The sequence below is a fragment of the Suricata suricatta genome, chromosome 14, assembly GCF_006229205.1.
Source record: "Suricata suricatta isolate VVHF042 chromosome 14, meerkat_22Aug2017_6uvM2_HiC, whole genome shotgun sequence".
Classification (NCBI taxonomy): Eukaryota; Metazoa; Chordata; class Mammalia; order Carnivora; family Herpestidae; genus Suricata; species Suricata suricatta.
Genome location: NC_043713.1, coordinates 88,987,148 through 89,004,425, shown reverse-complemented (window position 1 = coordinate 89,004,425; position 17,278 = coordinate 88,987,148). Strand labels below are relative to the sequence as shown.

Here is a 17,278-nt window from a genome sequence, read left to right as displayed (position 1 = left end):
TGAAGTCGCGCCTGCTGCGGTCGGCCCGCGGGCACCACAGGGGTGTCTCTGTGTGCAGTGTGCGTGGAGCTGGACATCCAGAACCTGGCCGTCAACACCATCTTGCAGTCACACCACGTCAATGATATGGAGGGGGCTGACAGCGTGGGCGTCAGCTTCGACGTGATCCAGCAGGCCTCCCTGGAGGACATGATCTCCGGCAGTCAGGCCGCCGGCACCCCTGCCAGCTACGACGAGACGGCCCTCTGCTCCAGCACGTTCAGGTGCCCTGAGAGCGCCGCCTGGCCTTCAGTTGTGTGCCCTGTCCTCTCCCGAGACGGGGTGGCTGAGTTTGGGATCTAGAAGGAGCATTAGAAACCTATTTATCCTCTGCCCTGGTTTTGGGAAACCAAGAGCTAAACCACCATTACCGGGGCTTCTCTCCCCAGGGCGGCAGCCAGCACTCCACGTGGGGCAAGGCTCTTTCCTGCAGCCGCTGGGCTCTGCCGCCCTCCGGGCACCGTTCTGGCTCCTCCCTGTGGCCCTCGGCGTGGTGGAAGTGTTGAGTGCAGAGTAAGGCCTGAGGGTGCACATGAGGGCCCAGTGATAGGGTTTGGACAGTGAGGAGGGAGAGGGCAGAGGTGCCAGCACAGCAGGGGGAAGCTTGTGTCAGGGACAAAGGGACCCCCTCTGTGCCGTTTTCCCAGGATCCTGAAGAGCATGGTGGTGGGCTGGGTGAAGGAGATCACACAGTACCGCAACATCTACGCTGACAACCAGGTGATGCACTTCTACCGCTGGCTCCGGTCCCCGGCCTCACTGCTGCACGACCCCGCCCTGCACCGCACGCTCCACAACATGATGAAGAAGCTCTTCTTGCAGTGAGTGCTGCCAGGCTCTTGCTCCGGGCCCTGCTGACCCCTCAGTCCCTAAAGCCACAGGAATGGCCAGCTGATGCCCCAAATCAGGAGTCCACTTCTGGGCGCGTGGTCTGTGGCGGTAAAGGTCCCGGGGAGCGCTTAGCTGCTGTCCCAGCCCGCTCAGTGTCCTGCACAGGCCTGCTGTGCGCTGCGGTCTTTCTGCGTCCTGTCCGCACGAGCCCTCACGCCTGTGTGTGTGCCCTGCACCTGCGGCTAAGAGCAGACCTAGGAGACCTGTGTGTGGAGGTACCATCCTAATGGGCACTCAGGCTGCTTCCAGAACTCAGGCTGTTACAGATCACCAAGCAAGAATGACCCTGTGCCCAGGGTCACGGAATATACCTGCAGAATAATCTCCAGCAAAATCACCGACGCAGGGTTGATAGGTCTCATGCCTGGAGAGGAAAATGCTACTCTGGTCAAGAGAGCCGCAGAGCGCTCCCCCGGAGGTTGTGCGGGTGGTGTGTGTCCAGCAGGGGTGGAGAATGTGCGTCCCCAGCCCCGCACGGCAGGCGCTCGTGCCGGCCTCGTGCAGCGAAGTGCTAACCTGGTGCGCTCCCGCCCTGTAACCCTCGTTGTACGTGCATTTGAACTTCCTTTTTCTCTCCGTTGCCCATTTTTCCGTAGCTTTGTTAGTCTTTCTTCTCATTGGTTTATATGAGTTGTTTCTATACAAAAGTTAGCCATTTTTGTGTGATATGATAGCATGTTTTCTCCTGCTTTTGATTCTCTTTGGCTTTGTTTATGAAAGAAACAAATACTGGTTTTGCCGTGAGAGATTTTTCACTCTTCGGTGCTTCTGGATTTCAGGTATATTTAGCAGAGCTTTTCAGTTTAGGATCATTAGCTTTTTCTCAAGATGTCTTGTGGTGTCCTCTGTGGCACTGTGACTGATGTGACCTCGGTCTCCAGGCTCATCGCCGAGTTCAAGCGCTTGGGGTCCTCTGTGGTCTACGCCAATTTCAACCGCATCGTCCTCTGCACGAAGAAGCGGCGGATCGCAGATGCCATTGCCTACGTGGAGTACATCACTAACAGGTGTTCCCATTTCCAGCATTTTGCCTGCCTTCGTGTTGTGACCTGGTGTCATTTACCTTCTGCTGCGGGACTTCCCGTAAATCGCTCGTACTATAGATCTGTTTGTAATGAATCCTTTCTGCCACTGGATTTCCGAAGAAGCCTTTATTTTACCTTCATTTTTGGGAGATCTGGTTGCTGGTCTAGAATTATAGGTAGATCTGTTTCGAAAGTTTTATTTTGCCCAGTGTTTCTTCTTGGGTAATTGTCTTCACCGTGTCCATAAACCTGCCAGCCCTCTTCTGCGGTATTGTTCTGCCATTTGTCCCGTCCGGGGTGGTTTTTGTCTCCGGTGTCTGGAAGCCCAGCTGGGTCTTAGGATTCCTGGAGTCTGCTGAGACTGCTCTGTCTTTTCTCGAGCTTTGTGGCCACAGAGAATCCAGGGTGAATAACCATTTCAGTGTCCTGTTTTGCTCAGCATAACACTTGAATCAGTTCTGATTTGTATCCAGTGGGTAGGTTTGCCCTGATTCCGTGCTGTAGTTCTCTGCTGCTTTGCTACCTGGTGATACCGCACTGGATGTGAACAGTTGTGAACCCGTTTTAATGCCTTGTCTGTCGGATACTTTTGCATTTTATTCTCCTATAAATATTCTAGAGGTTTGTTACTTGGAAACAAATTGGCCTTTTGAGTATTTTTTGAGATTTATAGGGAGGCAGGGCCGGAACCATGTCTAGTCTAGAGCCCCTCGCTGTTGAGGCAGATTGCTGCGAGCACACGGCCGGCCCGTGAGTCCCGAGGCTCTGGACGCTGGAGAGAGCAGGCGCGCGGCAGTCCGTGTCCCTGCTCTGCGTGCTGTCCCTGCACGCACTCAGCCCCGGCCCTGCCCCTGCCTCCTGCTCGCTGCAGAGGGCTCCTTAGTGCTGGGTTTATCACCTTCTCTAGAAAGTTGGAGGGGTGATACAGTCTGAATCGACTGTTTTTTGGTTGTTGTTTTTTTTTTCAAGAAGTGAAGGGTAAACAGCAGATAGGGACAAAAATAAAAAGAGAAAAATAGAGGGAAAAATGACTTCATTCAAGCAGTTTCTGTTTCGCTTCTTTTCAGCATCCATTCTAGAGAGATCTTCCATTCCTTGACGATTTCGTTCTCTCGGTGCTGGGAGTTTCTTCTCTGGATGGATCCCTCTAACTACGGTGGAATCAAAGGAAACGTTCCGTCTAGCATTCACTGCGGACAGGTGAGATGGAGCGGTCTTGGCGAGCCGAAGCTGGGACCTGAAACAGCTCTGGGGCCTGTATTTGTCTCTGCACACGTGTGGTGGTCCTGTGTTACAGCAAGACTCCCGAAAAGAAGGCAGGGAGGAGGAGGAGGAGGAGGAGGAGGAGGAAAGCGGGGAGGAAGAGGAGGAGGAGGAAGATGCCCAGGAGCCGGACGTGGAGGACATGCTGGAAAACAACTGGAACATCGTGCAGTTCCTGCCCCAGGCGGCCTCCTGCCAGAGCTACTTCCTCATGATCGTTTCAGGTGAGCCGCCCGCCGGCGTGCGTCTGGCGCGGGAGTGGCCCGGCTCTGGTGTGTTCGCGTAGCAGGGAGGTGAACGGGGAAGTCCGGTCGGTGGCAGTGCTCTGGTGACAGTGCTCTGGGCACAGGACTTGCAGGGCGGGGACCCCCTTCCTCTGCCCGGGGGCGTGTCCGCAAGCCCCAGGACTCGTGTATGCACACAGAGCGAGTAAAAATAAACCCCAAACACAAAAAATTAGGAACTTCCTGAATCAGTTGCCCACGGGCTAGTCTTTGAGGCCCAACTTCTGTGTCAGAATCTCTTGTATCTGTTTTGGGTCTGGAGGTGCAGTGTTAAAAAAATAAAAAAGAAAAGTTCGATGTTTACAAACCAAGGTGTCTAGGATCATACCCACACAAAGCGTAAATATTACACTCTAACTCAGTGCTCATCTTTAGGGAGAATAGGTGACCGGGGCACAGGACAGCACCCTGCAGATAGACCTAGCGATGTGTGCCCACAGCGGTGGTTTCGTTCATAACTGGGTGTGTGCTCGCCCTTGAGTCTCTCTCTCTCTCTTTTGGAACTCCTGAGGGTGCTCTCTCAGAAGGCGTCCAACACCAGGGGCCTACACTTGTGCTTATGAGCCATGCTTTGTCGCTGTGCAGTGGGAAGGTTGGTATGTGTGGCTTGCACAGCACCCTCCCTACTAAATGGACTTGGACTTGGGCCTCAGCAAGTGTCCTGCTTATTCCCATTTTTCGAACTGATTTTGATTCATCCAAGTGCAGCCAGGAGAGGCATGACTAGTAATGATCTTTCAGCCCAGGCTGCCGGCGGTCTGAGCGGCCGCAGGGCCCCCAGGTCCTGACGCCCACGGCCTGTGGCCTGTCTCTGCAGCATACATTGTGGCTGTGTACCACAGCATGAAGGAGGAGCTGAGGCGCAGCGCCCCAGGGAGCACCCCCGTGCGGAGGAGGGGGCCCAGCCAGCCCTCCCAAGAGGCCCAGGCGGCGGCCGGAGCCCTTCCTGGTGAGCACCCCCTTGCTGCATGAGGCCACTGCTCTGTTCCTGGGACCTGAGCCCTCTGCTCTGGGGATCCCCGTGTCCTTCCCTTAATGTCGTTATCGCTGCAAAATGGGCAACATGTGCCATGTCCCTTTCCTTCCCAGGAATGATCACCTTCTCTCAAGATTATGTGGCAAATGAACTCACTCAGAACTTCTTCACCATCACTCAGAAGATTCAGAAGAAAGTCACGGGCTCTCGGAACTCCACTGAGCTTTCGGAAATGTTTCCTGTCCTCCCTGGTTCTCACTTGCTGCTCAATAACCCTGCGCTGGAGTTCATCAAATATGTGTGCAAGGTGAGGCCACCACACACGTGAGTGAGGCAGAGATGCTTAACGCTAACGCGAGCATGCACAAAGCTGTCAACGTGAGCGGGGGCGCGGGTGCCAGGGGTACGTCTTTGTTGAACCGCGAACACTCAGGGCTCAGTCCGTGCACCTGCTGCGTGAGGCATCTGGGGCCGGAAGCGGAGAGACCAGAGCCGCACCTTCACACACACACACCCGTCCTCGGGGAGTCTGCTCCAGTGTAGGGGTGGACAAGTCGATTGGGGACAGGTGAGCCCAGGGAGGGCAGGCAGGCTGAGGTGGGCTCAGAGGGGCAGGGTAGGTGAGAAAGACGGGGCCCTGAGACCACATTGAGCAGGAGGGTCCAGCCATGTGCAGACCTGAGGAAGAACCTGAGGATGCAAAGGCCCTGGGGTAGGATGGTCTGGGGGTGCTGGTGAGTGGCATGTGCTGAGTGGGCGAGCAGTGAACTGGTGGTGCTTGTGGATCTCATGGGACTAGGGGGCCAGACCAGGAACAGTCGCCCACAGTGAGCCAGCTGTGGCAGAACCACGGAGGAGAGCTTGCTTGGATGCTAAGTGCCTTTCCGGGAAAGGCCGGTGGAGTCAGCGATGGGATATTATTACCAGATAATGATATGCAGGCGTCACCCCTCAGAGAGCACTTTTCTGGGCCTTAAGTTACAGGATGCCCCGGGATCAGGTGACTTCTGGTTGTGGTGCAGAAGTAGTTTAGTTTCCCATTTTACTCCTCGGAGTAAAGAGTTCAGAATTTTTTAAATTTATTTTTATTAAGGTGTAGCGTATGTACAGTGATGTCGCCATCATGGGCGTGTGTTCTGTGAGTTGCGGCAGAGGCAGGATGCAGGACATTTCATCATCCCGCAGACATCCCGCGCGCCGATCTGTCTGTTCGATGTCCGTGCACTCTCTACAGGTGACACGGTCACAGTGTGTGCGGTAAATGGTTCGAGCTTTCACAGAGCGACGGGGCTGTGCCAAGGGCCGCCTCACATGGTCTCCACCTGAGCGAACTCCCCCTGGAACCACCGGGCCGCCCTTGCCACCTCTTCCAGAATGCCACGTTACAGATTGTGGAGCCGGTTAGGCCTGGCTTCTTCCACGTCGCAGGGTGCTCTGTGGTTCCCCCGCGCGATTGCATGTCTCCGTACTTGGTTTCTTTCTGTGGCCCCGTCGTGCGGGAGAGCCGCGGTGGTTGTCCTCTGGGTGAAGTCCATTTCGCTTTTTGGTTCTCGGTTTTTATTAACAAAATTGCTGTAAACATTCTCACGTAGGCTTTTGCGTGAACATAAGTTTCGTTTCTCTTGGGTAAAAATGGAGGAGGGGGACTGCCAGGTCACAAGCTAAGTGCGCTCCCGCCGCCACAAACGACGAGAGCCCCTCTGCTCCTCGGACCTCCCCGAACCAATGCGGCGCGGGCACTTCCGGGACTGTAGCTGTTCGCACAGGGGTGTGGCGGCGTCTCCTGTTTCTGACCTGTGTCCCCGGTTCTCTGCGTGCAGAGTGTTTCTTCATGTGGGTGGTGCTTGTCCATGCATCTTTAGTGAGATGTCCAGATCGTTTGCCCATTAAAAATGGGGTTCTTTTTCTTATTGTTTCATTTTAAGATTTCTTTATATATTCTGGGTACAACCCCTTTATTGGATAAATGATTTTTAAATATATTCGCCCAAACCTTGGCCTACCTTTTCAAAATTCTCTTAATAAGATTTTTCATTGACTGGACCTTAACTTTATCAATTCTTCATAGATTGAACTTCTCATGTCACAATTAAGAATTCTTTGCTCTAGGGGCGCCTGGGTGTCTCAGTTGGTTAAGCATCCAACTTCGGCTCAGGTCATGATCTCGCTGTTCGTGGGTTCAAGCCCTGCGTCATGCTCTGTGCTGACAGCTCAGAGCCTGGAGCCTGTCTTCGGAGTCTGTGTCTCCCTCTTTCTCTGACCCTCCCCAGCTCATGCTGTGTGTGTGTGTGTGTGTGTGTGTGTGTGTGTGTGTCTCAAAAATAAATAAAAAACATTAAAAAGACATTTTTTAAATAAAAAAAGGAATTCTTTGCTCTAGCCAAGGGCAGATTTTCTCATAACTTTTATAGTTTTAGGGTTTACATTTCATCTGTTAATCCATTTTGAGTTAATTTTTGTACAGTGCCTGTTGCAGATTGAAGTTGGTATTTCTGCGTAAGCGAATCAAATTATCCCAGTACTATTCGTTAAAAAGATTATCCTTTATCCACTGAATAGTCTTCGTGTCTTTTTCAGAAGTTAACTGGCCATATAAATGAGTGGGTCTCTTTTTGGATCTCCATCAATGTCTATGTTCCTTTTCCAATGCCATACATTTTTTAAGTCCTTTTTTAGTGTTTATTTTTCTAAAAATTTTAGCGTTTATTTATTTTTGAGAGAGAGACAGTTAGGGGAGGGGCAGAGAGAGGGAGACATGGAATTGGAAGCAGGCTCTAGGCTCTGAGCTGTCAGCAAAGAGCCTGTTGCAGGGTTCGAACTCACAAGCCAAGAGATTATAACCTGAACTGAAGCCAGACACTTAACCGACTGAGCCAGCCAGGCGCCCCACCAACACTGCACTGTCTTTATGTAATTTTATTAGTAAATCTTGAAACCAGGTAGTGTGAATGCCTCCGATTCTTTTTCAAAATTGTTTAGGCTCTTCTGTCTAGTTCCTTTGCTTTACATATAAATTTTTGAATCAGCGTATCTGTTTCTACCCAGAAAAAAAAAATCCTTCTAGAATGTTGGAGTCATTTTATTTTTTAGTTTTTACTTTTTTGTTTGTTTATTTTTGAGGGAGAGAGAATTCGTGCGTGAGTCGGGGAGGTGCAGAGAGACAGAGGGAGACAGAAGAAATAAACCAGGCTGTGTGTGGGTTGGAACCACAAACCATGAAATCATGACCTGAGCAGAAGAAGATGCTCAACCAACTGAGTCACCCAGGTGCCCCTGGAATCATTTTAATCTATAAATTTATTTAGGCAGAATTAACATCTTAATTGTAATGTTTATTTATTTATTTTGAGAGGGAGTGCGCAAGCACAAACAGGGAAGGGGCAGATCGAGAGACAGAATCCCAAGCAGGCTCCGCACTGTCTGTGCAGAGCCCGACAAGGGGCTCGAACTCATGAACATGCAGTCACGACCTGAGCTGAAATCAAGAGTCCAACAAACACTTGACCAGCTGAGCCTCCCAGGCGCCCACAGCATCTTAATGTTGAGACTCCCGATTCGTGAACCACTATCTCTTTCTATTTATTTAGGTCGTCTCTGATTTTTTTCATCAGCGTTTGGGGTTTTCTGTGTATAAATATTGCACACATTTGCACCTAAGGTTTTCAGGTTTGGTGCCTTTGTAGTAACACTGACGTTTTTAGACCTCAGTGTCCAGCTCACAACTAGTATCTGGAGACACGTGGGTGTTTGTGTATTGCACTTGTATCTTGTGTCACATCTTTTTTTCCATGCATTTGTCAGTGGACACTGGATTGCTTCCATAATTTGGCGATTGTAAAAAATGCTGCAATGAACACAGGGATGCATCTATCTTTTTGTTCCTTTTCTTTTTTTTCTTTATTTATTTTTATTTTTTTATTTTTGATACTGAAAGAGACAGAGCATGAGAGGGGGAGGGGCAGAGAGAGAAGGAGACACAGAACCGGAAGCAGGCTCCAGGCTCTGAACTAGCTGTCAGCACAGAGCCCGATGCGGGGCTCGAACCCACGACCGTGAGATCTGACCTGAGCCGAAGCCGGAGGCTTAACCGACTGAGCCACCCAGGCGCCCCACATCTATCTTTTTGAATTAGTGTTTTCGTATTCTTTGAGTGGATACCCGTTAGTGGAATTGTTGGATCATTGGGTAATTCTGTTTTTAACTTTCTGAGTAACTTCCATACTGTTCTCCAGAGTGGCTGCACCAGTTTGCATTCCCAGTAAGAGTGTGGACGGTCCCTGGTCTTGACATCCTCACCAGCATTTGTTATTTCTTGTGTTTTATTTTAGCCGTTCTGACAGCTGTGAGGTGGTAGGTCACCGTGATTTTGGTTGAATTTCCCTGATGATGAATGACGTTGAGTATCTTTTCATGTGTCTGCTGGCCATCTGGATGTGGCACTGATTTTTAAACATTACCCCAGCCTTGCTTGTACTCCTGGAGTAGGTCGCACTTGGCCATGATGTATTATTCTTTTTATGTATTGGTGGGTTCAGCTGCTGGTATTGTGCTGAGGATTTTTGAGTGCACATGAAAGTGGTTGGTGTTCCGTTGTCTTGTACTGTCTTTGGGATCATGAAGCCTCATAAAATGAGTTAGAAATGTTCTTCCCTTTTGTGTTTCCTGGAAGATACTGTGCCCAATGTTATTTTTTACTTAATGTCTGGCAAATTCACCAGTGAAATCTTTTTTTTTCTCTTTAATTCAATCCAGTTTTTTTATAACGGAAATACATAAATTACATGTTTTTAAGCGAACAGTTTCATACTATCTAACGGGCTGCCGCTCCTCATCATACATACCTGCAAATTTACTGCTTGCCCTAATCTACTTGTCTCGCTGGATAGGGTGGTGGGCTTTGAATTTGACATAAACAGTTCTCCCAAAAACGTCCACTAAGACGTTTGGTTCTGTGGTGCTCTTGGTGTTGAGCTGCGACAGTAGGTTTAGTGATGGGAGGGGCCTCTAAAGAGGTCTGTCCTGTCCCCTCCTCCGTTAGGGACCAAAGGACGAGATGCCCCACCTGTGGCTCTGCAGGCACCACCACGAGAGCCAGGCTTCCCAGCGCCAGCCGCGCGGGCACCCCGCAGCGTCGGGGCCGAGAGCACCCCCTCCCTGTGAGGTCCTGTGAGGTCCCCTAGATTTAGGACTGCTTGTCCTCGAGGAGGAAGGCGCCAGGAAGGACGACGGGAAGAGCGCGCAGCGCCCCCGCCCCTCGTAGCCGGCGGAAACCTCTGCTCCAGGGCCGCCCTGGGGACGGTGCCCTCGCTCCCTGTGGGAGGAGGAGGGCGGGGTGCTGAGAAGCCGAGTCTGCAGAGTCCGCCGCAGGCTTTTCCGGTCCCGACGGAAACCGGCCCGCGAGGCCGGCCCTGACGCCCGTCCTGTCCTCTGAAGGTTCTGTCTCTGGACACGAACATCACGAACCAGGTGAACAAGCTGAACCGGGACCTGCTGCGCCTGGTGGACGTCGGCGAGTTCTCGGAGGAGGCCCAGTTCCGGGACCCCTGCCGCTCCTACGTGCTCCCCGAGGTCATCTGCCGCAGCTGTAACTTCTGCCGGGACCTGGACCTGTGCAGAGAGCCCTCCTTCTCCCAGGTGGGCGGGGCCCTGTGTGCGGGCGCGCCCCCCCCCCCCCCCCCACGCACAGCCCCTGCCCGGTCCCTGGAAGCACTGGCTGCCGAGCAGACGGCTGGGCGGAGCGCTGATCTGGCCCTCTCCCACTCTGCCCAGGACGGGGCCGTGCTGCCTCGGTGGCTCTGCTCCAATTGTCAGGTTGCCTATGACTCATCAGTCATCGAGATGGCCCTGGTGGAAGCCGTGCAGAAGAAACTGATGGCCTTCACTCTGCAGGATCTGGTGAGTGGCCAGCCGGGCTCGGGGGGGCTCCACCCCAGCGCCCTCTCCAGGGGACAGAGGGCTTCTTGGTGAGCCGCCTGCACCCATGAGAAGCTAAGACTGTGCACAGTTCTCAAGTCCCGACTCCGTGCTCTGAGGTGACCAGCCCTTGGATCGGCTGTCTCCTTTCCACTCCTTGTCACACCTCTCCGGAGCCCCTGCGGGGGCCGGGTGCTAGCTGCATGCACCCTCGTTGTAGTGGAATAGGGTAGATCGTGAGCAGCACAGAGCGTGAGTCGTGGTAAGTGTAAGAGAGAGAGAGGGATGGATGTCTTCAGCATCAGATAGAGGGGTGTTTTCACCAAAAGGATAGCTCAGCCAAGATGTGAGGGGGTGTCGGGGTCCGAGCAGAGAACAGCCCACAGCCAGTGTGATACAGCGGGGAGACCCAAGGAAGGCACAGGGGTGAGGGCTCCTGGGGCTCAGAGGCAAGGGCGCAGTGCCCCAGCGAGGGGGTTAGGAAGCAACTGGCGTGTTTGGAGAAATCCTGAAGGCCATGGGGGGCAGGGAGGCAGGTGGACTGAGCTCTTGGCTACCGCTGGCCACCAGTGGCTTAGGAGGGGACACTGGTGACCAGGTCTGCTTCTCATTGCAGGTCTGCCTCAAGTGCCGGGGTGTGAAGGAGACCAACATGCCTGTGTACTGTGGCTGTGCCGGGGACTTTGCCCTCACCATCCGCACCAAGGTGGGGGTCCCACGGCTGGACCGGCTGGCCCGACCGCCTCCTCTCCCGTTTGCCTTTTCTGGTCTTTGCCATTTGCTTCTCTCCCCACACCCTGAGCCCCTGCCTTGTATCCCTGTGCCTCATCTGGAACCAGGTCTCAGCTGTGACTGGTCATTTCTGCAGGTCTTCATGGACCAGATTAGAATCTTCCAGAACATTGCCCAGCACTATGGCATGTCCTACCTCATGGAGACCCTGGAGTGGCTGCTGCAGAAGAACCCTCAGCTGGGCCATTAGCAAGTCTACCATCTCCGTTCTCTGCCCTCATTTCCCAGATTTGTGACCAGGTCCAGGACGGAGCGCCGAGGAAGATGAGTGGCCAGGAGCTCCGGGGAGCGGGTCACATGGAGAAGCACAAACCAGCCAGAGCAGGAAGTGGCTGCACCTGGGGCTTCCCTGGGGCCCCCCAGCTGTGGTCAGGGCAGCCCACTGTTGGCCCGAGAGGGGTCACCAAAGTGGCTCCTGCTGTGTAGACCACCCTCCCCGTGGTCCTGCTCTTTCACTCGTTCCTCTGCTGTTCAGGGGGTCTTCTGTCTGGTGATGACTGGTGGGGTTTGCAGTCCCTGCTTATCACCTGTGAGCACGGAGACAGAGATATGTCCCATGTCTGGACACCAGCAGGAGGAGGGGGGCCAGTTCCCGGGACTCGGAGCCAAACCCTCAGGGGACCTGGGTGTCTTTCCCACAATAAGTTCCTGGGACTTGGCCTTCTTGTCGGGAGACTTCCTGGTCAGTGTAGGGTCTGCAGGGGTGGGGCCCGCATCACAGCAGTCACCTTGTCTGCAGCAGCGGGACCTGGAATCCGGGGTGTGGCACCCTTGCCCTCTGAACCTGCCCGTGCTATGGGTGGGGGTGGGGGTTCAGACTGCGCTCACGGGAGGGAAGATGCACTCATTTATCACAGACTTTAATGTCGTCTGTCAGCACTTGGGTTTTCAGGGGGATGCTTCTTCACGTGCAAGACTAGGTTTTCACCTTCCGCTCCGAGGGATCTAGGGCGAGGCCAGGGGAGACGGGGGTGAAGTGGCAGCAGTAGTCGTGTTAGGCTTGAAGCAGTTCTGTTCTGGCTTCTTAGCTGCAGAGTCCAAGACCTCTGACCCCTGGGGGCCTCCCTTTAGGGGCCCCGGGGGCCTGCAAGCCCAGGTCAGCTGCTGTCCCCCGCAGAGAGGGGGAGTCAGGGCCCTGGCCTCTCTGAACCTGGACGCTTGCCACCAGTTTCTTCAGACAGCCGGTGCGGCACAGAGATGTGGGACCTGACTTCGCTGACTCTGCGGTGGGGCTGGGAAAGTGGGAGGCCTGGTGACCTCGGGAAGCCTGTGCTGAGCCGTTCCCTCTGTTCTGTCCCCTGCCCCAGAGCAAGAGAGCAACTCCACACTTCATTTTAATAGTTAGATTTTATTTTATTTTGTATTTTAGAGAGTAAGCGTGAGCAGGGGAGGGGCAGAGGATGAAAACGAGAATCTTAAGCAGGCTCCGTGCTCCCCACTGACGCAGGGACGTGATCCCACAACCCTGGAATCAGGACCTGAGCCAAAATTGAGTCACACATGCCACCGACAGCCACCCAGGCACCCTCACGCTTCATTTTTAACTAAATGAGGCTGGAAGCAGGAGAAGAAGAATGGCCAGGTTGGCAAGGCAACGAGCAGGCTAACTGAATCATAGACTCAGACCCCAAACGGGCAGCCTCGAGGGAGGCGTGCGGAAGCTGCAGGCCGCTGTCCACTCTGGAGCCTGGCTCAACTTCGTCACTGCCGCCTGACTTCTCCGAGTGCCCCCAGTGTGACACTTCAACTTGTTTTTACATTCCTTAAAATTTTTACGTGTGCTTGTGTGTGCAAGGTGTCTTAGTCCCTACAAGGGCGGAAGGGAGACCAACATCTGTCACAACCGAGTGCATTGTTGGCCCCTGGGTACTGTGCTCCGGCTGTGTCCAGGCCCGGTGGCCACGAGAAACCTGACACTGGAAGGTGGACAGAGCCTGCATCAGCCCCCAGATGGAGATCAAATCAAATTAGGGCGGGGGGGGGGGGGCGCTAACGAGGCTTCCTGGAAGCTGAGCAGAGATGTCCCCAAGGGGAGAGGGGGAGGAGCTGGGGGCCGGTGCATCTTGGCCTGTCCTTGCAGCAGGGCTGGGGGTGCAGGGCTGGTCCCTCAGAGGCCAGCTTAGGGACTGGGGCATTTGGGACAGCAAAGGGCCCTGGGGTCACCCTCGTGCTCAGGAATAGGAAACCTGAGCAGGATCCCTGTTCTTGAGTGGCAGCCCAGGCCCAACCGGAAAAGCCAGTTTCTCCAAAACTGGACATCAGGGAGCCAGATGGTATTAACAGGCATCTATCTGGGCAACACGAATCCTCCCCTCGAGGATGGGAGAGGGTCAGTAGAGGGGGCTGGGTGGGGGCTTCTCAGGTGCGTGCTATTGTCGGCCTCGTTGGGTGTGGGCAGGTGGGAAGGCCAGCTCTGGCCAGCTGCCAGCATCGTTTGGACATGGGGATCCCCTGAACCATCGCTCAACCTTGGCAATGGTGGGGTGCTGGCTGAGGTGGGCTGTGCAAACCCAGCACGTTCTGCCACAGACCTGTGTGCTCAGCATTTGTGTTGCCAGGGGAACCGCCATCCAGCCAACTCATGGAGGTTTCTGGGGGGGGGGGGGCCTGGCCACACTGGCACCAGGCAAGGCCACTGAACAGAATGACCGTTATGGCATCCGAGGGTGTGGTAACCAATTAGCTGCTGGCCTGTGCTCCCCCCCAACCTCACCCTGTCCGTCTCCCTCCCCCAGCACCAACTTCCTGCCCCACCTGGGTCCCTGTTTCAAGTTTCCTCATCTACCCCCCTTGGCTTCCTTCTTCCAGAGTCCCCATCCTTTCACATATGTTGAGGGTGGGTCTGGGATCACCGCCCCGCCCCAGGAGGCTGGCGAGCAAGCTACCTGAAGGGCAGAGGCTGGGTTCCTCATGCGCCCAGTCTCCCTGCCCCCCTGTTCAGACATGACATGCAATCTGCACCCACCCAGGCTGGTTAGAGGACAGACCAGACCAAGGGCACCCACAGCTCCCATGCGCAGGGACCCTCTACTGCCTATTTGTCTTCAGGACCTCAAGATGCTTTTCCCCAAAAATGAGGCCAGAGGTACTGGGCACAGGTTTATTAGACTTTGGGTATGTGACTTCCTGGCTAGGAAACAAGCAAGGCATCTGGGTGGGGAGGGGTGAGAAGCCTGTGAGGTCAGCTGGGGGCAGGGGGAGGAGGCAGGAGTTTATCCCTCCCCCCAGGCCCTGGGAAATTGGGAGGCAGCCAGGATCGGGTGCCACCCACTTGGTGTCCACCCACCGCCCAGTTGCACGGGGGTCTTTTCGTTCCCAGTTTCTCACAGACCATGTTGAGGTGCGTGGGCAGGGCCCAGGGGAGCTGGCAGCTCGGTCCTGGGGCCAGACTTCATGACCCCACCAGGCCTGGCCTTGGACACAGCATGATGGAAGGTGTGTGGTGGGCTCAGAGCTGGGCCAAACCTCGGGGGTCTGTGAGTGCGGAGTCCTGCTGGGAAGGCTCGGGGGCACACAGCTCTGGTCCCTCAGTCTGCTGGGGAGCATCCACCATCTGCTCAGAAGGGGCAGAGGTGGGGCAAGGCCATGGGGGCGGGATGGCCAGGGACCCGCCTGGGTCTGCAGAGCAGGGGTGAGGAGGGGGAGGGGCCTGGCCCAAAACAAGAGCCAGAGTCACCGGCCAGCCACCCGAGGAGCGCCTGGGCGTGCACACCTTGTCGAATTTCTTATGGCTGTACACCTTGTTTTTGTTCATGAACGTCAGCAAGATCCAGTCACACAGGAAGGAGCCCTGGGCCAGCAAGACTGACATGTGAGGGCCCGGGAGACCCCCCCGCCCGTGCCCCCCATGCCCAGTATGCATTTCCTTACCACCCCGATGGAGGTCAGTGCTGTGGCCAGGTTAATGATGGTAGGAATCAGGCTGAACTTCCCTGCCTTGGGAGAGGAGGCTGCCTTAGATGGCTGTTGGGTCTGGGGTGGGTGGGGCTCAAGGGAGGGTGGGGGAGATGGGCATGCTGGCTCGGCCCCGGGCAGGCCTGCATCCATGGGGGGCAAGCAGGCAGGCCTACCTGTCCATGCACAATGACGTCGATGCGGATCCCGTAGGCCTTGATGAGCGTGCGGGTGGCACTGCCGTTTACCTTGTAGTACTTGGCAAACCTGGGACAGCATGGCCCTGAGGAACATGGTGGTGGGCACCCACCCTTCACCCAAGATGGGAAACTCCAAGACTCCGCTGACCCCTGGTCCTCTGGGCTTTGGAGCACCTGCTCTGTTACTTTGGAGCCACTACAGCCCGGGCAGACGAGGACCCAGGCGTCCCAAGGCCAAGGTACCTGAAGTTGTAGCCAGATGAGGCTGGGATGTGCTTGGGGTCAAGCCTCCGGAAGGAATACTTGGGGTTGCACTTTGACGCCGACAGGTCCAGGTCACAGTCCCAGTTGATAATGACCCCGATGACACCACCCTGCCCAGAATTGAGCACAGGGATGGGTGTCAGGGAAGACCCTTAAGAGCTTTGGGTCCTGCCCTGAGACTACGTGGGGCGCTCATCTTGGGGCACCTGGGGCAGCTCCGGGCCAAGAGCCAGGGGTGCCTGGCCAGCGCCCTGCTTCTGAAGCATGCCGGTATGCTAGTGGCCAGCCTTGTGACCAGGAGTCAATAATTTAGCAGGAGGTATGCATGCCCAGACCGGTTGGCCGATTGTGTTTCTCTTTCCTTTGCCCAAACAGGGCCAGGGTTGGCCAAGACCTCAAGGGGGGCTGGCTGTAATGGAGACCCTCTGTTTGCAGCTAGGAGCCAACACCTGGAGGAGAGCTGGCCCGTCCGCTCTCCCTCGGCGGCCCGCCTCACCGTGTGTGCCAGCTCCGTGAAGTTTTCCCCTGCCCGCTCCACGATGAAGCCCAGCTTGAAGATGGGACAGTAGAGGTTGGACACCTCATCGAATGTGCAGCGTTTCAGGTAGCCGTCCTGCCGGTGCTCAATGTTGCCTCTGAGGACAGGGCGCAGCCGCGTCAGGTGAGGCGGAGGCAGAAGCTCTGTGCCCACAAACACTGCGTTCCCCGGGCGGTAGCTCCGACCCCAACCCGCTGTCACCACACCCTGGTGGCTCTTACTTGGAGAACTGGAATTTAGGGTAGTGGATGCTGTTCTTGATGAGGATGGTGAAATTCGGGGCCATCTTGCCGAGAAATTGGCTGAGGAGGCACAGACTGGGTGTGTTTAGTCTCCCCCACCCCGGGCCCCTCCCCGGCACATCCCGGCTCTGACCAGCCAGGAGAGAAAGGAGCAAAATAGAGTCGCGCTGGGGTTCCAGCTGCGTCCCGGGCAGGTGGGGTCGCCAGGCGTGCGCACCTCACAGAGGCCCCGTCTTCCACCGGGCACCAGCCCGACACCTCACAGGTCTTGGCCGACCCTCGGTAGTAGGGGACGCAGCGCCCGGTCCTCAGGCCTGCGGGGGGACGGGAGGGCGCTCAGGGGGCGAGGGGCGCGGCCCGCCCCGCCCGCCGCTGGCGCGCACTGACCGTTTCCCAGCATGTCCAGATGCCCCGCCACGCAGTCGTCGTCTGTGTCACAGGAGGCGTTGCTGACCCTCACGCTCTAGGGAGGGGCCGGCTGGGTCAGGAGCCCCGCGCCTTCTGGGGCAAAATGACGAGGAAGGGCCCGACCCTCCGCCCCAGGTGTGCGCCCCGCCGGGCCTCACCTCCGGGCAGGTTCCCAGGGTCTGCGCGGGTGTGACCTCAATCCTGGTGATGATGCTGAACACGCTGCCCCCCTGGGCTCAGAAAGAGGGTTTGGTCGGCCGAGGCTCGGAAAGGGGATGGTCAGTCCTGTCCTGGGGTGCGCGACCGCGGGCGGGGCGGGCAGGCGCACCTCGGGGGGCTTCACGTACTCCTCCACGTCCCACACTTTGCGCTCGGAGTAGGTGATGCCCTTGACTTTGGTAATGACGGAGCTCTCGGGGCCCGTCTCGCTGTCCTGGTAGCTCTTCTGCACGATGAACACGTACCTGCGGGCCCGGCAGAGCCGCGTGGAGGCTGCCCGGACCCTCCCCCGCCGACCGCCGCCTCCCGCGGCCCCGAGGCCCGCGCCCC

General features: G+C 55.8%; 2 protein-coding genes across 2 annotated transcripts in view; one reads left to right on the top strand and one right to left on the bottom strand.

The window, feature by feature from the left end:
- POLE (DNA polymerase epsilon, catalytic subunit) overlaps positions 1 to 12,593 on the top strand; it is a 47,721-nt gene extending 35,128 nt beyond the window's left edge. The window contains exons 39-49 of the mRNA XM_029921226.1: positions 59 to 263; positions 687 to 860; positions 1,812 to 1,937; positions 3,023 to 3,155; positions 3,253 to 3,442; positions 4,320 to 4,451; positions 4,592 to 4,785; positions 9,912 to 10,112; positions 10,248 to 10,373; positions 11,008 to 11,097; positions 11,260 to 12,593. Coding sequence (XP_029777086.1) covers positions 59 to 263; positions 687 to 860; positions 1,812 to 1,937; positions 3,023 to 3,155; positions 3,253 to 3,442; positions 4,320 to 4,451; positions 4,592 to 4,785; positions 9,912 to 10,112; positions 10,248 to 10,373; positions 11,008 to 11,097; positions 11,260 to 11,373 — 1,685 coding nt within the window. The 3' untranslated portion in view covers positions 11,374 to 12,593. The remainder of the gene's footprint in view (positions 1 to 58; positions 264 to 686; positions 861 to 1,811; positions 1,938 to 3,022; positions 3,156 to 3,252; positions 3,443 to 4,319; positions 4,452 to 4,591; positions 4,786 to 9,911; positions 10,113 to 10,247; positions 10,374 to 11,007; positions 11,098 to 11,259) is intronic.
- Positions 12,594 to 14,269: 1,676 nt separating this feature from the next.
- P2RX2 (purinergic receptor P2X 2) overlaps positions 14,270 to 17,278 on the bottom strand; it is an 8,430-nt gene continuing 5,421 nt past the window's right edge. Inside the window, exons 3-12 of the mRNA XM_029921642.1 lie at positions 17,058 to 17,221; positions 16,888 to 16,959; positions 16,709 to 16,784; positions 16,539 to 16,635; positions 16,301 to 16,381; positions 16,038 to 16,176; positions 15,521 to 15,651; positions 15,254 to 15,344; positions 15,054 to 15,119; positions 14,270 to 14,973 (exon numbers count right to left, since the gene is read on the bottom strand). Coding sequence (XP_029777502.1) covers positions 14,632 to 14,973; positions 15,054 to 15,119; positions 15,254 to 15,344; positions 15,521 to 15,651; positions 16,038 to 16,176; positions 16,301 to 16,381; positions 16,539 to 16,635; positions 16,709 to 16,784; positions 16,888 to 16,959; positions 17,058 to 17,221 — 1,259 coding nt within the window. The 3' untranslated portion in view covers positions 14,270 to 14,631. The remainder of the gene's footprint in view (positions 14,974 to 15,053; positions 15,120 to 15,253; positions 15,345 to 15,520; positions 15,652 to 16,037; positions 16,177 to 16,300; positions 16,382 to 16,538; positions 16,636 to 16,708; positions 16,785 to 16,887; positions 16,960 to 17,057; positions 17,222 to 17,278) is intronic.